This window comes from Durio zibethinus, chromosome 5 (genome assembly GCF_047325235.1).
Source record: "Durio zibethinus cultivar Kanyao isolate XHJ-2024 chromosome 5, ASM4732523v1, whole genome shotgun sequence".
Classification (NCBI taxonomy): Eukaryota; Viridiplantae; Streptophyta; class Magnoliopsida; order Malvales; family Malvaceae; genus Durio; species Durio zibethinus.
Genome location: NC_143166.1, coordinates 33,994,072 through 34,019,144, shown reverse-complemented (window position 1 = coordinate 34,019,144; position 25,073 = coordinate 33,994,072). Strand labels below are relative to the sequence as shown.

Here is a 25,073-nt window from a genome sequence, read left to right as displayed (position 1 = left end):
GGACAGATAGATAGGGAAGGTGATAAAATCATGAATAAGAGTGCTCAATTTATAAAGGGAAACAGATAAATTATCGTTGGGGGAGGTGAATTCATTAGTGAGGACCATAAATGAAAAATAAACACAAAAAGTACTGGAATGCACAGGGGACTTGATTGATCAAAGATCCAGCCTGCTATGATTTGAAAAACCAGAAAAAAAAAAGTTTTCAGTAACTTTGCAGCGCTGCTTTAAAAACCAATGCCGTGGTCTCTGGTCTCAGACCATTTCTATCCCAACCCCAAAATATTCCCTTGGAGAGAAAGAGATGGAACTACCCTTTTTCCCTACCCTTTTCTCAGCTGTTAAAAGCTTTGTGGTGAAACAAGCTTTTTTCCCAACCCTGGAGGATTGGCTAGTGAATCACCCGAAAATCCGGGAGTTTTCATGGCACAATGGCCAAACACCAGGCTCCTCCCAGCGCTTCCTTACCCTCACTGTCTTATCCTATATCGCCTTCACGTTTGTTCTCTCCCAAGTATCTCGCCCTTCGCTTACACGTCCAGTCCTGAAATCTATCTCAGCCGTCCACAATATCTTCCTGCTTACTCTCTCTTTCATCATGGCGCTTGGTTGCCTTGTTTCAGTCTTCTCCCAGGTGCCTAACTTCAACACCCTCGTCTGCTTCCCTAGGCGCACATCACCATCTGGACCTCTCTTTTTCTGGGCCTATCTATTTTACCTGTCGAAGATTGTTGAATTCATGGACACCCTTTTGATCATCCTCAGTAACTCCATGAAAAGGCTATCGTTTCTTCACGTATACCATCACTCAATGGTCGTGATCATGTGTTACATGTGCATAGACAGTGTTCAATCTTCCTTCCCTATGGTGCTGTTTACCAACTGCGTAGTGCATGTTGTAATGTACACCTACTACTTGATGTGCACCCTCGGGATGCGCCCGAAATGGAAGAAAATGGTGACAGATTTCCAAATTTTGCAGTTCTGGGCAAGCTTCTTGATCATGGCTATGCTTGTCTTCTACCACTTCACTGGTTCAGGCTGCTCTGGGATTTTGAGTTGGTGCTTCAATTCAGCCTTCATCATATCTCTTTTGTTCTTGTTCTCTGACTTCCATGCTAAAAGCTACTCCCCCAAGGTTAAGGGTAACTAATTCATAATTAGATGCCCATTTCTTTTCCATTTTTCTACTTAAAATTTAAGCACATTGCCAAAGTGCACTATTGTCATAAATTTCTTTTAATTAAACTTAGTTTCAATTCAAGAGTTTGATTATTAATTATTACTAATTAAACTTTGGAAATGTTGGATTATATGCTTTAAGTAATGATTAAACAATGCCTGTTCATGTTCATTATCACATGCAATTTGGGCTTTAGCCATACTACGGAATTGCCACAGGCTCCCAAGTGATTAAACATTGAAGTTTCATCTTCATTAATGAAAGGTAAACGAAAAATATTCCAAAATGAAAATCGAATATTTGTGAAGATAAAAGTCGTTTTCGTGTCCTACTCTAGTGACGAAAGACGGTGCTGTCGCTTTCTCCATTAAATATGGTAATTGAGCAGCAGCTGAGTAAATAAGTTTGTCACGAAACACGTTTGCTCAAGAGAAAAATTTGTCCTTTTAGATCGTTGTAATATTTAATAATTTTTTTTTGGTCATTTTGAATGATTTTAAATCCGAAGGATTACTCAATATTTAGTACTAGTAATTCTGAAATATTTATACTAATATATTTTTAAATTTAAGATGAAAAAAATAAATATTAAAATTTTAAATTTAAATTTATTGAATGTCATTTAAATGATTATATATATTAATTAATTAAATTTAAATTTAAAATTTTCGTTTTATAATTTAATTTAATTTTATCTCTAAATTTAAAAGTAACGAATGACACATTATAACAATATTCTATTGAGTTTTTTTAGCAAATAATTATAGATCTTTTAGGACAAGTTACCCTACAAAAAGGATAAGTTGGATAAATTTAAAAAAAAAATTAAAGATATATGTATTTGCTTAGATTAATGGATTAAATTCGAGACTTTATTATACTATGTTATTGGTACGGTTGATTAATTAGAAATTTAAAATAATAATAATTTAAATATAAAAATTAATTCAATTAATTTATTATATCACAATTTTAAAAAATAACATCTAACATATTTGAATTCAAATTTTAATATTTATAAATTTTTTTCTATTAGTAAATTTTGATTATTTTTATAAAAAATATAAAGTCCTGATGTTAAAATTCTCTAGCAACCCTATGGCTAAGCAATTAACCATAAGAATTAAATCAAGCAGGCAGGGCGGCAGGCAGCAGGTTGCTTCTTTAATAATGGTCATTGCCCCCCCCCCCCCCCCCCCCCCCAATTTTTACTTGGTGCAGCAACATATTTTATAGCTCTAAATTAATTAAAAACTTTCTATGATTGGTTGATTATAATATTACAGGAAAAATATTATACGTGAAATGCTGCCTAAATGATTTTTTTTTGGGTTCATCCCTGTTATTTTTACCTGCTTCAATTAAATTTTACCTGCCAACGCCAAGCAGCAAGCATTAATGCCAATTAATTAGTTTGACTTCCCACTTCCCACTTCCCATTACTAACTATTTCATTTGCTTTTATTTGTCTTTATCCGAGCCCTGTTGAGTATTAGCGCCTTTTTCTTTCCCAGTTTTGTGTCTTCATATTTTGTTTTTTTAAACGATTATTATTTTTAAAATATTATTATATTAAATTAAAATTAAAAAAATATTTTAAAATTTTAAACTCAAAATTTATGAGTTTTATGTTTTAATTAAAAATAATAATCAAAATTAAATTCATTTGATTTACAAATTTAATAAAAGATAAAACATAAGAATTTTATGGTTAAAATGCAAATTTTCATAGGTTTGTACAAGAAGAGAAACTATTGCTTTTTACTGGCATGGCAATGACACACTGAAAAACATTCTTCTATACATATATATTTATACTTAGATGCTTTGACATTTTAGTAAAACATCACATTCATTCGATTCAGTCTTTTTCCATTTGGGTGCATATATGGATTCAATTCGATCTTGGAATAATGTCTCATTCACTCACTCAAAATCAGTTTCTGCTTTCTGCTTTTTCCTTCTATGGAGAAATGGAGTCCACACTAGCTAGATTCACTAATAGTAAAACCAGTAGTAATGGGATATTCTTGCTTGGTTCACTTATGGATGAAGGATTGAAATCTCAAATGGGAAAAAAAAAAAAAAAACCATGTATGGGCTCAACCAACTTATGGAAGAATGTACATAATTACTGTCAAACTCAAACATGGGCTGCGCCCAGTGCCCATGTCGTAGTATTCAGGCTTTAAACACCGATACCATGTAACATATTCCAAGTCACCGCGGCAATTTTGGACCAATATCTTACAGGAAATTGATTCAAATCTTGCTTCTCAATCTCTGGGGCTGTCATCTAAGTAAGTTTTGTGCTAAGCCTAGAGAATCATACAGATCATGAATCAAAGAAGTTGCAATCTCATGTGATCATTAGCAATCCAGGCTGGAGTTAGGCTTATGGAATAGCTTCATTAAAAAATTGGATTAGTATGATTTGTTGATAGAGTACTGGAATTTTAGTTTTCGTTATTAGAGTTCAAAGCTGGATTGTTTTAAAAAAAATGAAAGAATATATCCAAGAATATTGAAAGATAAAAAGTGCCAATAAAATAAAAATTTAGTACAACGTAATCTGATAGAGGCAAGGTATAAATCACTTGGTTAGGGAACTAAGCAAGGAAGTCTTTTTGGGCTGTCACAGCTTGTAGATTCACCAACTCCAACACGTATTCTCCCACTTCACTTTATCTACCAAGTTGTGCTCATTTTAAAGCAAGGCACATCAGCCTTCCATGGCTGTCTCCAAGTGCCCCTGGTAGATTGGTGCAGGATGGCATTGGCTCACAATTCTAGTTTCTTACTTTTTTGCATTTTCGTTATCCTTTCATCAGGTAAATTTTCTCTTCATGCCTTTGTGCCAATCAATTGAAGAAGAATAATTTAATTACTTAAACATCTAAGTAATTAAATTTCTACAGTTGGTTCAATCCTCTCCAAAATTATGGGTTTTTTTTTATCACTCTTTTTTTCTGAGGATATGGCTGAAATTCTATTTTTCCTTACTTTTTTGGTTTGACAAAAATCTCACAATGAATTAGTGCCGATATTCATGAGCCGTGACATTTATTAAGTTTAAAATTTAAAATTTTTTATTTTTAAATTATGATTTTTTTTGGTAAAAAAACTACGTACTAAACATTTATAGTAGTAATATGAACTCACCTCTCTTATTTACTTACATTTATATTTGGGTAGGTGCAAAAAAGTGTGCAGATGCAAAAAATTTTACCCTTGTGAATCAGTGCCAAGAGACAGTATGGCCTGCAATAATCACAGTCGAAAGCAACTTCCATGGTGAAGGCTTTGCATTAAATTCAGGTCAAACTTTCTTCTATAATGCCCCGGATGTATGGAGTGGCCGAATATGGGGTAGGACAGGTTGCAATTTTGATAAAAATGGCAATGGCACATGTCAAACAGGCGGCTGTGGCACTTCCCTAAATTGTACCAGCGCCGGTAGCCTGCCTGTTTCCATAGCCGAATTCACCCTTGGTGAAACCGATTACTATGATGTTAGCCTTGTAGATGGGTTTAACTTGCCTATTCTGATTAAGCCTGGTGGTGGAAAAGGAAATTGTAGCACTGCTGGCTGTGATGGAGACTTGAGGCAACATTGCTCATCAGATCTTGCTGTTAAGAACAACGGCAAGGTTGTTGGTTGCAGGAGTGCTTGTGATGCCTTTAACAACGATGAATATTGTTGTCGCGGGGCGTATAAAGATCCTGGTACCTGTTTGCCTACAAATTATTCCAAGAATTTCAAACAAGTATGCCCTGCAGCATCTAGCTATGCGTACGACAATCTTGTTAGTATCATAACTTGCTCTGCATCAGATTACATGGTGGCATTTTGTACAACAAGGTAAAGCTATAGATAACTTTCAAAAATGCATATATAAATCTATAGGTTTGCAATAAGGGTATTTGCCATGGTTTGTTGAGCTCACTGATGGATTGGTGCTGATTGCAGGAACAATACAGCTTGCACCTATAATAATCAGAAGTTTGTTTGCAGTATAACATCAGGGGGCTTCAAGGTATTCCCTCAAAGCTGGAGGAGTTTGATGCTGGCATTACCATTGGCTTCCATTTTACAAATTTTGTTTTAGCAAACTCTGGACAGTTGTCTTAATTTGTATCACTTTGAAATTTAAATGGATGTTATGCTTGTTTTTCTTCTTTTTCATCCGGATCTTTTTGACAGCTGGATACCTGGAAGATGAACAAAAAATGCCAACAATTATGTATCCTCCTCCAGGCAGTCCATGCTAATATTTTAATTAAATTCATTGCTAGATTTTCATGGTACATAATAGGCGCATCAATGATTTTAATATTTGAAAAAAAAAGTGTAAAAAAAATGAGTGAATTCCAGTTTTAAATATGATGTAATTCACCCATCCCTTCAAAATTCAAATAATATGCTAGAACAGAAGACTCCAGGCCCATCAACTATTCCACCTGAGTTTACAAAATAGATTTGGAAGTAGTGCAAATAAGATCCCATTTTTCATTAAGTAAATCAGATTTCAGAGGCTCCTTTATGGGACTAACTGCTTCAAGAACGAGAGCTAACTATTAGAAACATGGAGAGAAGGCTTAAAATTCAAGAACAAAATTAAAGGCAGTAAGAAAATGGAAAAACCAACTTGTTCAACCCTCTGCTGGTCCTAAGGGGTTGCATCAGCTCCTCGTTCAAGTGGTGCAATGGCCTCAAGAAGCTCTTCCTTGAGCACCTTAGCATCCTTGCCTTTGTTTAAGAAAGAAACATCGACCCTCCATTTTTCATCAGACCCACTTCCTCAACCCTCTGCTGGTCCTCAGGGTTGACATCAGCTCCTCGTTCAAGTGGTGCAATGGCCTCAAGAAGCTCTACGTTGAGCACCTTAGCATCCTTGCCTTTATTTAAGAAAGAAACATCGACCCTCCATTTTTCATCAGAAGCTGATGTTATTGACAGGTTGTAGCTGTTGCTTTTGACAGGTTTGGTTGACAAGTGAAAACTGTAAGTGAAGAGAAAGAAGCTTGGGAGATGCAGCAGAGTTTGAAGAGGACTGAGAGGTGGCAAAAATTGTATGGAAGTTTGGACATAAGTCCATGGCTGTCTACTCTACGGAAGCCTCAGATTTCTGAGTACTGAAACCACATTTTTCTTGACAGCTGCATTAGTCCATTTTATGGGTTGGGGTCTTCTTAGGCTGTTTTTTTCTTTGGGCTTCAATTGACTTTGATTTTCAGGGTCAATTGCTTTTCCGTCTTTGGTTTTTTAGGCTTGGGGCTTGGGCTAGTTGATATTTTGCTGGGTTGTCCCTTCAGTACTCTTCCCTTGAATGAGAATGAGCCACCTAAACTTTAACATTATCCACTCCCAACTAAATAAACTTCTTTTTGTACTTTCCAAAAATAGCTTTGAACTTTTGCAGAAAATCAGGAATGTTTCTCACTTCTTCTCCTGCTTTCAGTACTGCCATTACGTTGTTAAAGGCTCATCTGCAATCTTCAAATGAACCCATCACTTCCTCTTCTTCTCTATCATACAAATCACTTGTCTTGTCATCGAAACCCAACATTTATAGCAACCTTTTTTCAGTAGAAAATGCTGTGTCTTTCAAATGGAGGACTAGAGTTTCATTCTTTTCTGGTTTTTTGACCAAAGACAAAGACGTTAACAGCCTCAAGAATGAGCTTTTTGATGCTATAGCACCTCTTGATCGCGGCGCTGAGGCTACCCCTGAGGATCAAGAGCGTGTGGATCAGGTTTGTCAGCCTTGGTTCGGCCTACCTTCATCATGGATAACTCTTTTTTTAAATGCAAGTTAAGTAATTTTCTTGCTTTCATTAATGAGATTTCTGTTTTCAACCAGATAGCGCTCAAACTCGAGGCAGTAAATGAGATAAAGGAGCCTCTAAAGTCCAACTTGCTTAATGGAAAATGGGAGCTTTTATACACAACATCTCAGTCAATTTTGCAAACAAAGGTCTTATGTTGATCCTTAATTGGCCAATTTTCTCCAGTTTTAAAAATCCATTCATAAGCATTATATTAGTATTATTGTTGTGGTTTGCTCCCATTCTACAATTGTGCTTCTTCTTTTACTTATTCTTTGATATGTTAATAGTTAATTCTCTAGCTTAGTTCTGTGACAGAGGCCAAAGTTCTTAAGGCCCAATGGAAAAATCTACCAGGCAATCAATCTGGATTCACTTAGGGCTCAAAATATTGAAACCTGGCCATTCTTTAATCAGGTAGTTGCTATTTCCAACTTTTTTAACTGTTTTGTTTGCATGAAGTTTGCAGTTACTTTTATCAGTTGTAACTTGTATCTGTCATTTTAATTCAACTGATCATACTAATGGTTTGGTTGCTTTAACCTTAACAAATCCTAACTAAGAACTGAAAGGCAAAAAAGTTGAGAAATTCCTTATAAATGAGAGGCTCGTTTTAGCAATTTGAGAATAAACAATAGATTAATACTGTCTAATCATGTGAATGTAATTAGAGTGAAACCGTCCTCCCTATCCTCTAACCAGCTAAGTTATAGCACCCTATCTTCTTTTTATTAACTGCTATATGTTGCGTTACAAAACCGAATAGACTTTGTTGAATGGCAGAATCACTATCTGATTTTGAAGAGTGTCAATTTTTAAACGCATTTCAGAATCAAAATGCTGTTTGATGCTTAAGTATCAAGTTTGATTTTGGTGTGTCAATCTCTTTGCAGGCCACTGGTAATTTAGTTCCTATGAATGCAAGAAGGGTGGCTGTTAAATTCGACTATTTCAGAATTGCTGGTCTGGTATGTATCATATTGCTGTTCTTGAACTTTTCGGAGTTTCTATGGTGTGATATTCGCGCACTTACCTCAGATAGGCCTGAAACAATGATACGTGAACATGATTTCCTCTTCATTTCATATTCTTATATTAATCTATCTAGAATAACAAATGTGTGCTTCTTGAATCTTGATTGGTATTAAGAAATTTTACTGATGGTTGTGAGAGGCTAAGGATTAGTAGTCAAGCATTTATCATTAAATGGAACTAAAATTTTCCTATTAGAACCTTCCATGGTGCTATAGATTGCTGAGTATTCACTAGCTACCTACCACTGAGGTAGCAAGGGATTGAAATGTTGAATTGTTGCCTTGCTCTCACGAGAATTGGATTTTAAATGTCATACTTGTAATTTTGTTGTGGCAACTCAATGCCATCATATCTGGTGCTCTGCAGATACCGATTAAGTCACCTGGAAGTGGCCGTGGTCGGTTGGAGATCACATACTTGGATGAGGAGTTACGGTAAGTACTTTACAAAAAATGTTAATTATGCTTAATGTTATACAATGCCTCTCATTTTTCTCAAATGTCAAATTCATTTGAAACTGTTCCTAACTGCTGCTGCAGCTGCATTATGTTTTTCTTTTCTGCAGAATATCAAGAGGTAACAGAGGGAACTTGTTCATTTTGAAAATGGTCGATCCATCCTATCGCGTCCCTCTCTAGCTGTTACAAATATCGATGGCTAAGACATGTGGATGTATGTCGAGTTTTGGAAAGGTTTCCATTCCAAAATTTCAAAACCAGTATGAGCTTCTCGAGTGAAATTTGCTCATCCCGCTGTAACATTGGTACAAAGGATCAGTCCGCGACACAGGAAACCCTGCTGTGCGGCATCCTGGGTAAAAATCATAGTGCCCGATACTCAAGTCAATAATGCAAGTGTAATTCCAGTACTATTGTAAAGTGTAAACCATCACTTTCACTGAATTATATATATATAGGTATTTATCATACATGCGCATAATTCATGTCCTCATGTTAGGTGAGAAGAGTCGTATGACATTGGCAAGAACTGCATCATGCAAAATTTTTGTAACTCAACCATAAATCAATGGCTGTTCACGTTCAGTCCCAAGGCTTGGAGTGCAATACGCAAGATTTTCAGCAGCTTACTTTGCGGATGGGGAACATCAACAGTCATCAAATTCTCCCTTTAAATACCCGATCTCTTGCATTAGCCATTGAAATTAATCAATTTTTTTCTCAAAGTTGAGACAAATGTTTTTTTTTTTTTTTTTTTAGTTCAACCTTGTAAACATCGTATGACCTCTTGGAATGTTTGTCATTTGTGTCGGTTCACAAAAGCCCAACGATTGAAAAACACGAGAAAAAACGATCCAATGGCTCTCTTTTTACGGAAAACGAAAGCCCAAAAAACAAAATAAATATTAATTAAACAAAAAGAAGGAAAGCTTTAAAAATGAGATTCAACAAGCAGCCAAACTGGGCCTTTTGTTCTTTCAATTCTTCTGCTTTAATGGCTCCTTCCATTTCTTCTCTTTTCTTTTCCCACACCTTCCCTTCTTCTTCTCCTTCGGCTTCTGACCCTCGTCTTACCCGTGGTTGCACCATTTCTCCACGCCCCCATGCTTTTGCTTTCTTCCCAAACTCCTCTAAAAACAACAACCTCACAACTCCTCCATCACAAGATAAAAATGAAAAACTTTCTTCTTCAGAAAAGAAGTCTTTTGCCGTCGCAACAGGGGAGCTGTTCTTGGGAATTGCATCAAGATTAATAAAAAATAGTTATAATAATAGCTTTCATGACAACTCAGGGTCAACAATCCCAGTGTTTGACAGACCCAGAAAGAGAATTAATGAGAGTGGACTTGGAAATAGTGAGCAGAATGATAAGGAGAGAATTGGGTTAGTGATGGAAGATGAGATAGAGCCAGAGGTGATATGGGAACAAAGAATTAAGGATATTGAAGCTGAGAAAGAACGAAGAGTCGTTACCAGCCCCGGGTTTAGCTTCTCTGCCGCTGGCCTTTTGTTTCCTTATCATCTTGGGGTTGCCCAGTTTCTTATTGAAAAGGGTTACATAAAGGTTTCATCTTTTTTTTAAAAAAAATTTCATTTTACAAAATTTTCACATTGAATTCTGTTAATTTTGCTTGTTGAAGGTTTTTTTTTTTTTTTTTTTTTTTTTTCACATTGTTATTTTTTACAAAATTTTCTAGTTTGATTGTTCATTGGTTGAGTTTGAATTCTGTTAATTTTGCTTGTTGAAGGGTTTTTTTTTTTTTTTTCACATTGTTATTGTTTACAAAATTTTTTAGTTTGATTGTTCATTGGTTGAGTTTGAATTCTGCTAATTTTGCATGTTGAAGGTTATTTTTTCCTCACATTGTTATTTTTTCTAATGCAATGTTCATTGATGGGGAAATTCATTTATAAATTTCTTTCTTTTGAGACAAATTTAGATTGAAAAATCTTGGAGTCCTTGTGGTTTAATCTTTTCTTGGAAGTACAAATAGAAAACGGAATCTAATTGAATCACCATTCTATGTATTATCATTGATTCTTTTCTTAACTCAATCAATTTACATATTCCAGTTTAGATACTGAGCTATATCTGGCTTACTACTCCAGAGATCATGAATATCCTTGTTCATTGTAGAATATATCTGTTCCGACTTCCAAAAGGGAAACTGAGATGAAAAGATGCAAGCAATTTGGAATGACAGTAAATTTGCATTTGACATGATATTTAACCTTCTAGTTTTCAGCAGAGGTTATGGAGATAATCAAGGTCTTTTGGTTGGTTTTCTTGTGGCTTGGTTGTGGTATCATGTCACTGATACAGCTTGAGAGTAAAAGGTTCAGATACCTGTTCTTGTTAAGTATATCTTTCACTTTAGAAAGTGCTTTGGCAGTGTCAGTTTTAAGTAAGTACTGTATGAGTTATTGAGAACACTGGCAAACTCGTTATATGACTCTGTGGAGTGGTATTTCATCATGAACCATGCTGGAGATGTTTTCCATACCTGATGTTTCCTTTTCCCTTCTTATGCAGGAAACCACACCATTGGCTGGTTCATCTGCTGGTGCCATAGTATGTGCAGTGATTGCTTCTGGAGCTAGCATGCAGGAGGCCCTAAAAGCTACTAAAGTCCTAGCTGACAATTGCCGGCTTAAAGGGACTGCATTTCGTCTTGGGGTATGCCTAGGCACAATGATTGTATATGTGGCTTAATGTACTTATTGCTCTGTTAGTCTGTTTTGTAAAATTTAGTTTCTTTATGTTCTTAACTGTGTATTGACTGATGGTCACCTAGTTGCCAATAAGTTTGTATTAGCAGTCTTATTGCTCAACATTAATGGTTGCAGAGACTAATAATTACATTCAATTATCAGTGCTTTTAAAGAACCTTGATTTTATCTGCTTTGGTATTTTAGTAGCTTGATTACTTATCATGAACTCATATTTTTGTACTACAGGAATATTGTCTTCATGTTTATTTATCAGCTTCTGATTAAGTTTAAGTTTTATTTTAACTTATCCTTTTTTAAAATCAACAGGCTGTTCTCCGTGATATTCTTGACGAGTTTCTGCCACATGATGTTCATACTAGGTCAAATGGGAGGGTTCGTGGTGAGTGTTTACCTTTTACTGGATATGCACAATGAGCTGGTTAAATGAGTGCTAACCACGGGGAGAAAGTACAGATCGTAGGCAATATATTATTCACTATTATTAGTATTTTTGCAGTGGGCCAGGGAGGTGGTTCAAAAAAGTAAAGTAAAAACCCCCTCCATTCCAAAATCATAGTCTCTTTTCGAAGTTTTCATAAATTTATGAGTTGTCATTATAAAAGTTAAAGTTGAATGACATGTGTTTCCCCTTTTAGCATATGACCTTTCTATACTGATTTTAACTTGCTAATCTCCATCATTTTGAACAACAACATTTCTTCTAACCGCAACTATTATGACAGTTGCTGTAACTCAGATTCTTTGGAGGCCTAGGGGTTTACTGGTGGACCAATTTGACTCCAAAGAAGATCTCATCAATGCAGTCATTACATCTTCCTTCATTCCGGGGTATGTGATTAATGCACAGTTCTGCATTGAAACGCTTGCTATGAAGTTACCTGAACTGACACAATACAACTTTGCAGCTATCTTGCTCCTCGCCCGGCAACAATGTTTCGGAATCGTCTATGCATTGATGGGGGTTTGACATTATTTATGCCCCCAACATCTGCTTCTAAAACGGTATTTTTTTGAGATCATTAAAATTTGAATCTGGCTCTGAAAATTCAGGGAAATTCCTTGTCCTTAGACATTTTATTAATAGAATTTTGCAATTGGATATTGGTCTGAATTCTGAAACAAGGATTATTAATCATAAATGATTTTGAATTGAGTTCCTTGGGTTTTAAGTGGCATTTTGATATTCTGACTGCTATCACTACAACAGTAACATTTGTATTTTCAAAAGTTACTGAAATCTTTTGTATCTATAGGATAGGATTCAGTCCAATCTGTTTTGAGATCCATGTTTGACATTCCATATGAATATTGTTAAGACTTGAGAATAGCCTTGTATACATAATCCACCATAGTTTTTATCACTGGTCAAGTTTTGCAGGAACAAGATTGGCCTACTTTTATATATAGAGTGTTGTTATGCTTGCTTATCTACTTATTTTTCAGAATTGAAGTCTTTTGTCTTTGAGAAAAATAAAAAGGTGGTAGGATCCTGTTTGAATGGGCCGAATATCAAGCGATGAGCGTCACAATGAGATGACTATGGGTGGACGCTATCAACTATTCAAGTTAATAATTATATAGCTTGGAAAATTAGTCAATGATATATATTTAACTGCCTTTTGTAATTAAGGGCTGCTGTTGAATCCGTATAGCTACTGTACATGGCTTGAAACATGCTATAATGAATACACGAGCTTACTTCTGATGTTGATGTGATGGCTCATGTTGTATTTGCAGGTCCGCGTCTGTGCTTTTCCAGCCAGTCGCTTGGGATTGCAAGGAATTGGGATTAGTCCAGACTGCAATCCTGAGAATAGGGCTACCGGAAGAGAGGTAATCTCGTAGCTCTGCAAGTGTTGAATGATATTTTTTCATCTATATAAGCCACTGACCTTTTGTTGCCAACCACTCCAGCTTTTCAACTGGGCACTAGAGCCAGCAGATGACTACATTCTTGATAGACTATTTGAGCTTGGATATCTAGATGCAGCTGTGTGGGCAGAGCAGAACCCGATTGAGAACATTGTTGCAGATGAAAGTCCTCTTGTTGAGAATGGTTCTGCAAAGTAAATTCTTACAGGGTTATTTGTACGTAATATAGGACATTAGGGTAACTCTCACTCCTCCAAGAGGATCGATACTCGATAGGGCTTGGCTAAAATATAGTTATAGTAGCCAATAGTATACAAATTTATATGGAATGTTAACGTCAAACTATCCTAAGATATCATAGGCGCAACAAGTGACAAAGAAAGAAACTAAAAAGTGGAATTTAGGATCTGGATATAAAATTTACTGTCGGTAAATATCAAAATCCATTCTTCCTTGCCATCCAAGGTTCTTTAGTTCCATTTTTTTTTTTTTACATGAAATTCCTTTTGCATAGACATTTCATTATACTTAATTTTAATTAATAATTGTACTCCCATTTTTTCAGTTTGTTTCTTTCTTTAGAGTTTCTGCCTCTATCTCTCTCTCTCTCTCTTTTTTTTTTTTTTTTTTTTCTTTCCTATAGACATTTCATATGCTTGTAGGGGTACAAAGCCTTATTTTGCCTTCAGGTGCACAATAAAAAATATAGAGGGAATAAACAATCTCACGTCTTTTCTTAAAGGAAAAATTGTGAAAATTGTGAGGGTAAATTTTATACTTAGCGATTCATAGTAAAATATTAAAATTTATATATTTATATTTTATTTTTATATAAAAATTATATATTTTAATTTATATCAATATAAAAATATAAAATATATATTTTATTTTATTAAATTTATATATAATTATTTTTAAAATTTTAAATTATATTATATTTATATTTCATGTATTTTAAATTATTATATTTTCAAAATTTTACGATACCTACGTACAGTCCAGTAAAAATTATGTAAAAAAACGCAATAATTACTCAATAAAAAGTAAATTTAATAAAGGCATTAAAAATGTCGTAGTGTTAAAACAACTTTAAAATCGAAAGAAGCATATAATGGTACATGATTTAAAGTACACTGGCAAAAAATAAATGTTTTTTTTTTTTTAAAGAAAGAGGATGGCAAAACGCTAAGCAGACGTGCTTCTTAGGCGCGTAACAATACTCACCTCTCACCGACAGTAACGTTGCGCTTACTTCTTTGCTTAAACCATTGTTTCTTCGATCTCACTCATTCAGTCTCCTCTCCTACCATCATATTCGCTGATCTACTCTTCTCTTTCTGGTCATGGCTAAGACCAACCTCCAATTCCTTGCCATGGATTCTGCATTTCAGATAGCAATGAAAAACAACATCGGCGTTTTAATCTTTCTTCTCTTATCAATCGCATTTACAACGAGCAACGCTTCAATCCACATCTACCAGAATCAACTCTTCAACGAAGTCGGCAATGCTTACCTTCTTCCCGGCGGCAGTGAAGGCCTCGCCACCTCTCCCTCCTCAGACAAATCCGCTGCCGATGGCCGCTCTTTTATTCGGTAATATTGAAACATTTTCCTTATAGTAAAATGTGAACCTTTTGTTTCTTTTAAATTCAATTTTTGAAAGTTTTAAAGCAAGAATGTGGCGTTGTTTTATCGTTTTTGGATCAGATCTGTTAGAAAGTCATTAATACTTATCATGTTTTCAGATTTATTACTTAAGCCTGGCAATCTACAACATAACACAGTGATACAATACGAACAGGATACCAAATAATGATACGAAGGTGACACTTGTCACCATTTTAAAATTTTAATAATAAATATAGTTTAATAAAACCAAAAAAACACATTTAATGTTTTATTGTCAACTAGAATCGTCACATGTAATTTTGGTGTAAAACACAACACGAATATATGACTTTTAGTATTTTACATTATATGAATACACGAATTGTTAGATTTACTTGAGCCTTGCATGCTTAGTTGTACGTATGAGGATCAATGGAAAAGGCATTATTGTTCTTTTTTGATTATTTTTTTTGGAAAATTAAGAAGTGTACTATTCTATTTTTTATTGTTTTTTAATTGCATATGAAGTGAAAATCTTTATTTGAGCAAATTCAAGTTTCCAGTGCCATTATCATTTGTTGAAATATATAATTGATGCTGCTTTTCAGAATTTTATGTAGCCATAGATGTGAACAATTATGTGTATCCATAAGTAAAATTAGTATTTTGGTGCTGAAATAAGTTTTGCATTTTCAAAATTTGATGCCTTAAATGTAATTTTTATATAGATTTGAGAATATCACATTCTGGAGGACCCAGGCTGCTGCAGATGAACATTCTGACATGGAACATAGTACCGGGTTGATACAAGCGGTGATTTTTGAGGCTGCTGATAGAAATAATATTGGTGGTTCAGCTTATGGTGGACAGAGATCAATATGTTGCACCCCTGATCTGGCTAAGTTGGAAGGTTGCAAGCAAGGTGAAGTCATTAGGATACCATCTGCAACAGATAGTAGTTGGCCAATTGTTTTAAACATACAGTTTGGTGGGAACTATTTATCGACAAATATGGACAATGCAGAAGTTCCCATCACGAAAACTGGGATGTATAATTTGTTTTTTGTAGCATGTGATCCAAAACTCAAGGGAACAGCAATGAGTGGGAAGACAGCGTGGAAGAATCCTGATGGCTATTTACCTGGAAGAATGGCTCCATTGATGAATTTCTATGTGTACATGGCAATTGCCTATTTGTTGCTTAGTGCCGTTTGGTTCTCCCAGTACATGAAATTTTGGAAAGATATCCTGCTACTTCAGCACTGCATCACTGTTGTCATTGGACTGGGTTTGCTTGAAATGATATTGTGGTATCTTGACCATGCAAATTTTAACAATACAGGAATGAGGCCCATTGTAATTACTACTTTGGTTGTGACAGTTGGAGCTATAAAAAAAACACTTTCTCGACTTCTCATACTTTCTATTTCAATGGGTTATGGTGTTGTACGCCCAACTTTAGGAGGCCTTACCTCAAAGGTGCTTCTTCTTGGAACAACTTATTTTTTGGCATCTGAATTACCAGACATTACCGAGTATGTAGGGACCATCAATGACATATCAGGAAGAGCAAGACTCTTCCTAGTCCTTCCCGATGCATTCCTGGATGCATTTTTGATATTGTGGATCTTTAAATCTCTTTCAAAGACACTGGAGCAGCTACAGGTATTTCCAAATGTTTTTTTTCATATGCTTTAATGGTTAATGACCTTAAGTTTTTTCATTGTAATAACTATGCTTAGTCTTTATCATGATTTCATTTAACAATTTTTCTTTCTTATGACTGACATTATCATCCAGGCCAAGAGAATATCTGTAAAGTTGGACCTCTATAGGAAATTCTCAAATGCATTAGCTGTGGCAGTGATTGCTTCAGTTGCATGGTTAAATTATGAGGTATGACTTGTCAAGACTTTGATTTCTTTCCTGGTTGGTATTTTCATGTTATATTTCGTGGATAAAGGACAAATATTTGTGAAGTATTGCAAGAAAGACAATTATTAATTGAACTTAAAACTGTTATGTAGCCCTTGGTAAGATAAAAATGTTTCAATTTATGATGGATCTGATTTGTTTGGTGCTACAGGTATACTTCAAAGCAACAGATCCATTCAATGAGAGGTGGCAGAGTGCTTGGATTATCACAGCTTTCTGGGACATTGTTTCATTTGCACTACTCTGTGTTATTTGCTACCTTTGGGCTCCATCTCAGAGCTCCCAACGGTGCGTTTTATTGTTGTAGAAGTTTTAGTGAGTCGATTGAATGACCTTAACCTTTTTCCTTTCTTTTCAAATTAAAAATGCTTAAATGGTATGTCACCTGAGATTTTGGCCTGCTGGAGAGAACTCATTTGACACAAGGAAGGACACCTTGAGGCCATGTTTTGCTTTGAGGACTTAACTTTATAGTTAGTATCTGCAACCAAATAGACAGGAAATTTCCCCTGTAGATAGGTTATCATGACAAAATATTTTCAGGGTGATGATTCTTTATACTAACATACTCAATACTCCACAGGTATGCATACTCGGAAGATGTGGGGGAGGAATTTGATGATGAAGAAGCTCAATCTTTAACTAGGGGGCAGTCCAATGGGGATGTCAGTTTAGTCAAGCAGGAGAGGAAGAATGGAAATGCCGACGACTCTGATCAGGAAGATGACTCAGAAGAGGATAAGAGGGAGTAAAATCTCTTGGTGGAACATGGTTTCAATCAAACTTCTCGACCAGAGCCCATGGGAAGATGAGCATATTGTCCTTGGAGTCACAATTTTCCAAATTCACATTCAAAGGGAACCGATCAGCTGTGGGTAGGGAGCTGATAGATTTCTTTGCCTTTTGCCCATATTATGCAGTATTCTTTAATTGTACATGAGAAAAGGGGCCACGACTAGCGAAGAGAATAAAACAGGTATTGAAAATGGCATTGTTCCTGATGCATGAGATTAGGTGTTGTAATCATGATGTTTCTTCTTTGTAGTAATATTAGGTGTGCGATGTGAAATTTCGCTTACTTGATAGTGTGATGGGGCGGTTTCCATCTCATTTTTTTGGGTTTTTGATTAGGAGAACATGATTTATCCAACAAGGTTTCTCATGTTTCCACTAGTCGATATGGTCTGATTACTTATATATATATATATATATATATATATATATATATATAATATTCAGAATAAAGGAATATTTGGATTTTGTTCAGCACATTTATTTTTCGGATTGATTTAAGTAAACTTATTTATATTAAATTTAACGAATTTATGAAAAATTATTTTTTTACAATCTTCCGTCGAATCCGACTAATAACAAAGAGAGAAGCACATGCTCTTCGTCATTTTTGAGCAAACCATCCCCTAATTGTTTTTTTTTTTTTTTGTGAGACAGAGTGCATCATTTATAGAAATTGCAATTAGCTGTTAACATAATAAACTGAATTCCAACACCCAAAGAATTTAGTTAAATTATATAAATTAATTCATGAGGACAACAATATTAAAAGGAGATTTAGGGGAAAGAACTTTAAAATTTGCATGGTTTAAAAATACATTGATTTAAACCCATAATTCAACTTTCTATTGGTTTTAACCCTAATGATAAAAATTTTTAAAAAAAAAAATTAATGATAAAAAATTAGAACTTCAATAACTTTTTTTTGTTTCTAATAAACTTCAAAGTGCTTGATTAATATAATAAAAAAAAGTAAAACATGTAACAATTTCTTAATCCTACAATTAAATTAAAAAATTCCTATAAAAATAAACTCATATCATAAAATTATAAATTTATCTCAAATTGTATATTTATTTGATGTCAAGTTTTTTTTTTTTTTTTATATGTATCCATATGTAAATATACAGATATTTTTAGCACAAAAAAATCAAATTTTCTTTTGTTTTCAATTTATATATCCATATTTAAATTACAAGAAGGAAAGTTGAAGGGACTGAAGTCGAAATATATTAACTGTATGGGTGCAAAATGCAATTACAAATATGTGAATTCAATTACCCAAAAAGAAAAGCAACATTTTTTTTTTTTTTTAATTTTGAAATTCTTATACCCATTTTGGCTGATCGAATAGTAAAAATTTTTTGATTGATTTCACGAACTGAAGCAGTAGTACTGCTAAATCACAGTCCCAAGGATCAAAGATTTCAAAAAATACAAATCAATGGCTACCAATGATGGAGCGGGTGAAGAGCAATTGGAGAAGATGGCGGAATTGAGCAAAACCCTAAAAGAAGGAGAAAGAATTCTAGCACCCACCCGAAGACCCGATGGCACCCTACGTAAACCCATTCGGATTCGGGCTGGGTATGTTCCTCAAGAGGAAGTCGCCATTTACCAGTCCAGAGGTGCCCTGGTATGTCACATGCCCATGATTGTAATTTATTCATTTCTGTGGTTGTAATTTTCATCTTTTGGCTTGTTTTAGTGATAAGAATGTTGAGAACAGGATAGGGATGTCATCAAGTTCGTATTTTTTTGATGTGTATGCCATGCATGTGTTTATGTATGGGGATAGATGGATGGATGGATGATGTATGTTTCAGTGTTTATATTTGGTGCTTTTAGACGTGGGAATTTTTTGCTATAGCTTTATGGTTGAGTTTTGGAGCTAAAAATTTCATGTTAAGTAACTTAATTGTTAATAGTGTTTTGTTGAATGAGTAGAAAGTTGCCTACATACATTAGTATTTTGACTGTACCATCCCATTCAGCTAAAGTTCAGTAGAGAGTAGAGACTTTGTCCTTTGGGGTTATTGGATTCAAAGTTCTGTTTCATGGCAATATCTCCTGAAAAATGTTATTTTTTTTTTCCAAAGGAAAAAGATAAAGAAGAACTAGAAGAGTGGCATTGATCTTTGTTTTAATCTGTGGTACAGTGGAAAAAGGAGATGGCGTCCCAAGTAGTACCTCCAGGTTATGATCCACCTGCAGATGCAAAACCCAAGACTAAGTCAGCAAAGAGAAATGAAAGAAAGAAGGAGAAACGGCTACAGGTATAAAGCTTCTTGTTGTGATCTTGCATGAATTTCCACTTATTGGTTTCTGCAATTTTGGCTTATTTCATTTTAATGCTTGCTTCATTAAACTATCTCATAAGAGAAATGATTTCATTTCTTTTCCTTTCCATGAAACTTCAGTTGGCAAGTATTTGGATGTACATGTTAGCCTTATGGTTTTATCACAAAATTTTCTGTCTTCTTTGTTACTTTCTCCTATGCTTGAGCAATGGCCCATTTCAAGCCTCCGAGCAGATGGTCATTTTCTTGTCTTGCTTGGTTCTTGCACCATAGCAAAGGGACAATATAATATAGTTTGTTTTGTCTTCAGTCAATGCCTTTTCTCTTCAGTAAATGATCAAAAAGTCCATGGAAACATCTTTAGTGGTTATGAAAAGCAAGCTGTAGTAAATGTGTTTTCTGTGGTTCTATGATGGCAATGGCATATATGGTCTGCCAACAGCTTTTCAGCTTTTGAGGTTTCTTGCAAACAATGGACTCTTTACTTCTTTGTCTCTATTTCACCTTTTCTCTTTGTTACTTTAAAAAAAAGGCATGAAAAACTTGTTATTTATACTGTGTTGCAGATTTTCACTTGCATTGTTGCTACGTAGCTATGCTAAAACATTGTTGCTGCCAGCTATGAAATTATAGAAAAGCATACCTACTGCATTTGGCAGTTAATAGAATAAACTGATTGGCTTTGGATATGAGCTTAATGTCTTTATGAATGTAGTGAGATACAAATATCTAGCCTTGCCATTGTTCTAGACATTAGGTAACAAGGTTCTGTATATTAACGCTTAGCATTTGATTTACTTATGGCAGGCTGCTCTTGAAAAGGGTAAGAACTTGGAAGCAATGGCGGATGATGAGATTAAAAAAGAGGATGTACCTGAGGAAGATTTAGATGATGGATCAGAATCTGTTAAATCATTGACATCTCAGATGACTGATCTTGCTGTTTCTCAAAATCCTGTTCCAACCTCTCCTCCCTCAAACTCAGTGGAGGCCTCAAATGCTGGGGCACCAGTTCAAGATCTCGATAAAAAAATTCGGGCAATTAAAAAGAAGGTGCGGTTCATTACACTTTTGTATTAACATGTAAAAAACAGTGTTTATAATTTGTCCAGCATTTTATTACAGCTTTAAAAACTCTTGAAGAAAGAAAAATCTGCTTTGTCATCTCTATATTAAAGGCTTTATCTAAAATTAAACTCATCCTTTATGCTCGAGAGGCAGAAGACTTGTCACTATCAAATGTGATCATTATGTAATCATCTGTGATGGGAGGAGAGCAAATTGAAAATTGCTTTTTAAAGTTTAAAATAAATAAAGAGAACTGAAAAAGGGAAAAGATAGATTATATTTCCACTTATTCAAATTAATAAAATGTTTCTGTTTACTAAATTGACCTCATATGCATTTCCATTTGCATGTGCATCTTTGTGCATTTGGTTGGTATAACCATATGCTCTCAACACCTTTACCTCTGCATATAGTGCAGACTGCTGAGTTTGAAAAAGTTCTAAAAATAAATGTAAAAATATGCTCCCCGAACTCATCCACACTGTTAAGAAAATTGTATGCTACTTTATCATTGTCAAATGCATGCTTAATATTCTTCCTGTTGTGCATAGCTTATGCCCCTTTTTTGGTCTGTGAGTGTAATGAAAGTCACTGCTGACAATTGACTTCTGGGTGCACATCACTCTCACTTTGTTCTCTTGCTTTGGGTCCCTATATTCCAATTAATCTTTTGACTCCTGCTCTTTCTTTCTTTCCTCTTTGAGTCAGTTGCTTTCCCAGAAGCGGCTTTAAATAAGATTCTGGTTTTGTGTATGGATGGGTGTTTGCATGCATGTCCTAAGAGAGTTTGTGCGCAGCAAATATATACAATGATTAGTTTGATATATACTTCCAACTTTTCTTGCACATACATTAGTTTGATTTCTTAAAAAGACATCAAGGTTATGACTGAATATTCAAGTGCAACAATTTTCATTGTTATAATGCATTGTTTATACAAGTTTCAACTTCAAGTTATTGCTAAACATGTTTGAGGACTTTCAGTGGCTTCAGCATGGATTTTCTTATTTATTTCAGTGCTGGCACACGACTAGTTAATTGTTTACATTGGTGTCCTTCCTATTACTTGGACGGTGGCATGTTGCTTTATGCTTTTTCAGAGAAAACTTGTTTAAAATCTGACATGCTTTCAGTACCTAAAGCATCAAGCATGTATAAGTTTCAGTGTTATGTTTTTTATTTACCTGCCGATTGTTTTTCACATGTAGATTCGGCTAGCAGAAACCCAACAGCAGAAAACTCCACAGCAAGAGATGAAGCCAGAACAGTTGGAAAAGTTGGCAAAAGTGGAAGGTTGGCGTGAGGAGCTAAAGCTTTTGGAGGATAAAAACACTGAATTGGCAGCATCGTGAGTTTGGGCTGCCGTGTCTGTGAAAAATTGTGTAATTCATTTACCGTTTGATGGGATGCAAAAACTGCATTATGGAATAGAGGTCAATCTATCGAGATTTTGTTCTAAAAGTGGCACGTGAATTTGCATTGATGCATATGACCATGCAGTTTAATTAGTACTCTTGTTCCCCCGCCTTTGCGCATGGATTATTTGATACTGATACGATTGCCAATTTAGCTTTAGTAGGTTTACTAGCATAATTTTCCTAGCATTCCATTATACCTCCAATGGTGGAAAATATTCATCTGAAATTTTGGTTAGCTGTGATTCAAACACCAAATGACATTTATTAATGACCCTTTTCACCATTTCCCTGTGCAATGATAATAGTTTTTAGATACCAAGTCCAGGAAACAGATAGAGAGTTATGGGAGTGATTACTGTGAGGGATCTTTTCTCCACATTTCTGAATACTCTGCAAAATCAGGGGCTCTTTCATGGTTGTAAAAGCAACATGGCAGCAGGCCGAGAGTGATATTCCACAATCTCACCTTCACGACCTCTGTTAGTGAGCAGCAAGTAATGTTACTCATAATCTGATTTGCACATCATCTGCAATGGGCAAGAGGGAAAGGTGAAAAGATAATGCAGCCTACATGTTGCTTCTGCTGCCGAATTCTTTAGCATAAACCACCTATTGGACAAGACAATATTTTCCATCCTAACCAATGCATATATATTGTAGCATAATAATTCCCAGTGCATGCAATTTTAAATATCCTGCAACTCAGATGTAGATTTAATACTACAACAGAAGATTTTACAGAGAAAAGCACTTGATGCAATTATATGAAAAGAAAAAAAAAAGATCAAAATCTATCGCAAAAGATTGCAGGATAAAACCAGTCAATGAATAACACGGACTTAACTAGCCAGACTTCTAGACAAAACTGAGAAACCACCTATAGGGCTACACAGCTGCTGCTGCTGCATTACTTTGTTATAGCACATATTGTCCTCCATAACAACCAAGGTGGATATCAAAGACCTCTAATTCGAATGACCCTTTTTATCGATCTGAAATCATAATCTACACAGATTCAACATCTGATTCATCTAGTGCTTCTCTATAAAGTTCGAAGTCCTCAGGGCTCCATCTGCAGATCAAGTGTAGTCGGAAAGTAGCCATTTTGATCCCCAGCAAGCGCTGCAAATAAATAAAATGTCATCAATATTTTGAGTTCCAATAGACAGATACCAGGAGGCCATAAACATATTACAGACATGATGCATCAAGTGATTGCAACTAACAATAATGACTGACACTATTATTATTTAGCCAATATTCCCTTACTGACATCATATAATAACTAGGAAAATGCAGTATAAAACACGAACACACCAGTATCCGAGCTGACTCAGGTGACAAAGGCTTTCCCTCCTCGCAGACAACAAAGTCTGAAACAAGTTCTACAACACCTGTACACCATAAATAAAGTTAATATGTAAATTCAAATTTTAGTATATGCTATAAATATGTAGTGCAGAAAACAGAAGAAACGAATAATTGACCTTTGTTCAACCGAACAGGCATGCCTTGCTTGCGCAAAAAGGGCTCCATCTCATGCGTGAGCTGATCCAAAGGACCTTCTAAAAGTTCCACCTGGAAATGATAGATCGCACATGCACATCCAAACATTAATAATCAAGGATCATAAGCTTTGCAGCAAGATAAAAAGATATAATGTAGAATCATAGTAGCTTGTTTTTCTCAACCTTTTCAGTTGCAATGCTTCCTGTCCTTGCAAAGTCGGTTTCTTCAAATTTATTAAACAAGCTGCAAAACAATAAACCAAAAACATAAACAGGCAAATCTAAACTTGAATCGTAACAATCTAAACAGTTGTAATGCAAATCTAAGATATCAGACATAAATACCTCTCCACTTCTTCTCTTGCCATGTTGGTAAGAAACAGTCCAGTATCCCCACGCAGAAGCTATGATGCAATTCAATAACAAAGAAAAAATAGCATAAACCATAAACACCAACAAAGAAACAACTTATTCACTGCATACAGGACAATGCAATACCTTGGAAACTTTGTAAAGACCTGGTTTAATCTCATCAGAAGCAGAACGACCTAGAGCAACTTGCATCACTTTATTTGAACCAAGGAAGAATCTGAAGCAAAAACCCAAACAAAATCAATGAAAACAAAAGCAGAAAAGTAAATGGACACCTCAAATTTAAGTTTTTTTTTTTGTTTCACCTGCTGGTGGGTTTGAGCTGCTCTCTGAACTCCTTGAATTTAAGATTCCTCATGTTTTCAAAAGAGAAAACATAGATAGAATTGTAATTCTCCGTAGCTTCCCTTATAGCATTCACTATTGATTCTTTATGTTCCCTTCCCTTCTTCTTTGTCTTCGATAATGAAACTGCAGATATCATCAAATTCAATCCTTCTGATAACTTTATAACCCCACAAAAAATTAAACTTCTTATGATGAAATATTAATACAAAAATAAAAGAAATGAAGGCAAACCTATTTTGTTACGCTTGGACTTTGGCATCTTCGATAATTAAGGTTGTCTGGACAAGATAGGTGACAGCTTTGTTCTGTCTTCTGCAACTCAAACGGACCCTTTCTATGTTTCTCTTCCTGGTCTGATTTTTTTAGGGTTTTGAGCTTATATGCGGCGCGGCGATCTTCGTCTTCCGGGTCTGGTGGAGGAGTTCGGGTTATATGGTTATTGGTCTTTTCAGCTCAGCCCAAAACATTGTTTTCCCTTGGGTTTTTCATTGATGTCCAAACTTTGATCTCTTCCAGACCAAACCCATTCCAACATTTCCATGGTGAAAACAAAAAGTATTCCTGGATCAAGCAGCCCGTCGAGGGTCACAAGCCTGCCCAATAATTAGGC

The 25,073-nt window shown here is 35.2% G+C and overlaps 7 protein-coding genes across 8 annotated transcripts; 6 read left to right on the top strand and 1 right to left on the bottom strand.

Moving 5' to 3' along the window:
* The first annotated feature begins 26 nt into the window (after positions 1-26).
* LOC111283063 (uncharacterized) lies at positions 27-1,358 on the top strand. Its single transcript, XM_022871452.2, has one exon. It carries the CDS (start codon positions 308-310, stop codon positions 1,154-1,156), a length of 849 nt encoding a protein of 282 aa, XP_022727187.2. The 5' UTR covers positions 27-307; the 3' UTR covers positions 1,157-1,358.
* Positions 1,359-3,890: 2,532 nt separating this feature from the next.
* On the top strand, positions 3,891-5,499 carry LOC111282757 (pathogenesis-related thaumatin-like protein 3.5). The gene is made up of 3 exons (XM_022870993.2): positions 3,891-4,017; positions 4,382-5,048; positions 5,157-5,499. The coding sequence occupies exons 1-3, from the start codon at positions 3,957-3,959 to the stop codon at positions 5,293-5,295; spliced, it is 867 nt and encodes a 288-aa protein (XP_022726728.2). The 5' UTR covers positions 3,891-3,956; the 3' UTR covers positions 5,296-5,499.
* A 987-nt stretch (positions 5,500-6,486) lies between these two features.
* LOC111282759 (putative plastid-lipid-associated protein 4, chloroplastic) lies at positions 6,487-8,978 on the top strand. Of its 2 annotated transcripts, none has more exons than XM_022870995.2 (6): positions 6,487-6,943; positions 7,051-7,164; positions 7,334-7,432; positions 7,909-7,983; positions 8,417-8,484; positions 8,590-8,978. In XM_022870995.2, the coding sequence occupies exons 1-6, from the start codon at positions 6,620-6,622 to the stop codon at positions 8,651-8,653; spliced, it is 744 nt and encodes a 247-aa protein (XP_022726730.2). In that variant the 5' UTR covers positions 6,487-6,619; the 3' UTR covers positions 8,654-8,978. The 2 variants fall into 2 exon arrangements, with proteins under 2 accessions (XP_022726730.2, XP_022726729.2); XM_022870994.2 differs by having other exon boundaries at positions 6,533-6,943; positions 8,616-8,978.
* A 452-nt stretch (positions 8,979-9,430) lies between these two features.
* On the top strand, positions 9,431-13,572 carry LOC111282760 (uncharacterized). The gene is made up of 7 exons (XM_022870996.2): positions 9,431-10,072; positions 11,042-11,185; positions 11,548-11,620; positions 11,964-12,069; positions 12,147-12,243; positions 12,979-13,074; positions 13,156-13,572. The coding sequence occupies exons 1-7, from the start codon at positions 9,446-9,448 to the stop codon at positions 13,309-13,311; spliced, it is 1,299 nt and encodes a 432-aa protein (XP_022726731.2). The 5' UTR covers positions 9,431-9,445; the 3' UTR covers positions 13,312-13,572.
* Positions 13,573-14,347: 775 nt separating this feature from the next.
* Positions 14,348-17,829, top strand: LOC111282325 (uncharacterized). Its single transcript, XM_022870361.2, has 5 exons — positions 14,348-14,707; positions 15,451-16,387; positions 16,523-16,618; positions 16,809-16,945; positions 17,241-17,829. Exons 1-5 carry the CDS (start codon positions 14,457-14,459, stop codon positions 17,407-17,409), a joined length of 1,590 nt encoding a protein of 529 aa, XP_022726096.1. The 5' UTR covers positions 14,348-14,456; the 3' UTR covers positions 17,410-17,829.
* Positions 17,830-18,661: 832 nt separating this feature from the next.
* LOC111282578 (partner of Y14 and mago-like) lies at positions 18,662-22,490 on the top strand. The gene is made up of 4 exons (XM_022870719.2): positions 18,662-19,085; positions 19,609-19,725; positions 20,557-20,802; positions 22,026-22,490. Exons 1-4 carry the CDS (start codon positions 18,894-18,896, stop codon positions 22,167-22,169), a joined length of 699 nt encoding a protein of 232 aa, XP_022726454.2. The 5' UTR covers positions 18,662-18,893; the 3' UTR covers positions 22,170-22,490.
* A 424-nt stretch (positions 22,491-22,914) lies between these two features.
* On the bottom strand, positions 22,915-24,813 carry LOC111282579 (uncharacterized). The gene is made up of 8 exons (XM_022870720.2): positions 24,695-24,813; positions 24,421-24,586; positions 24,242-24,332; positions 24,089-24,147; positions 23,927-23,987; positions 23,723-23,813; positions 23,553-23,629; positions 22,915-23,357 (listed from the first exon to the last, which is right to left on the bottom strand). The coding sequence occupies exons 1-8, from the start codon at positions 24,720-24,722 to the stop codon at positions 23,241-23,243; spliced, it is 690 nt and encodes a 229-aa protein (XP_022726455.1). The 5' UTR covers positions 24,723-24,813; the 3' UTR covers positions 22,915-23,240.
* Positions 24,814-25,073: the final 260 nt, after the last annotated feature.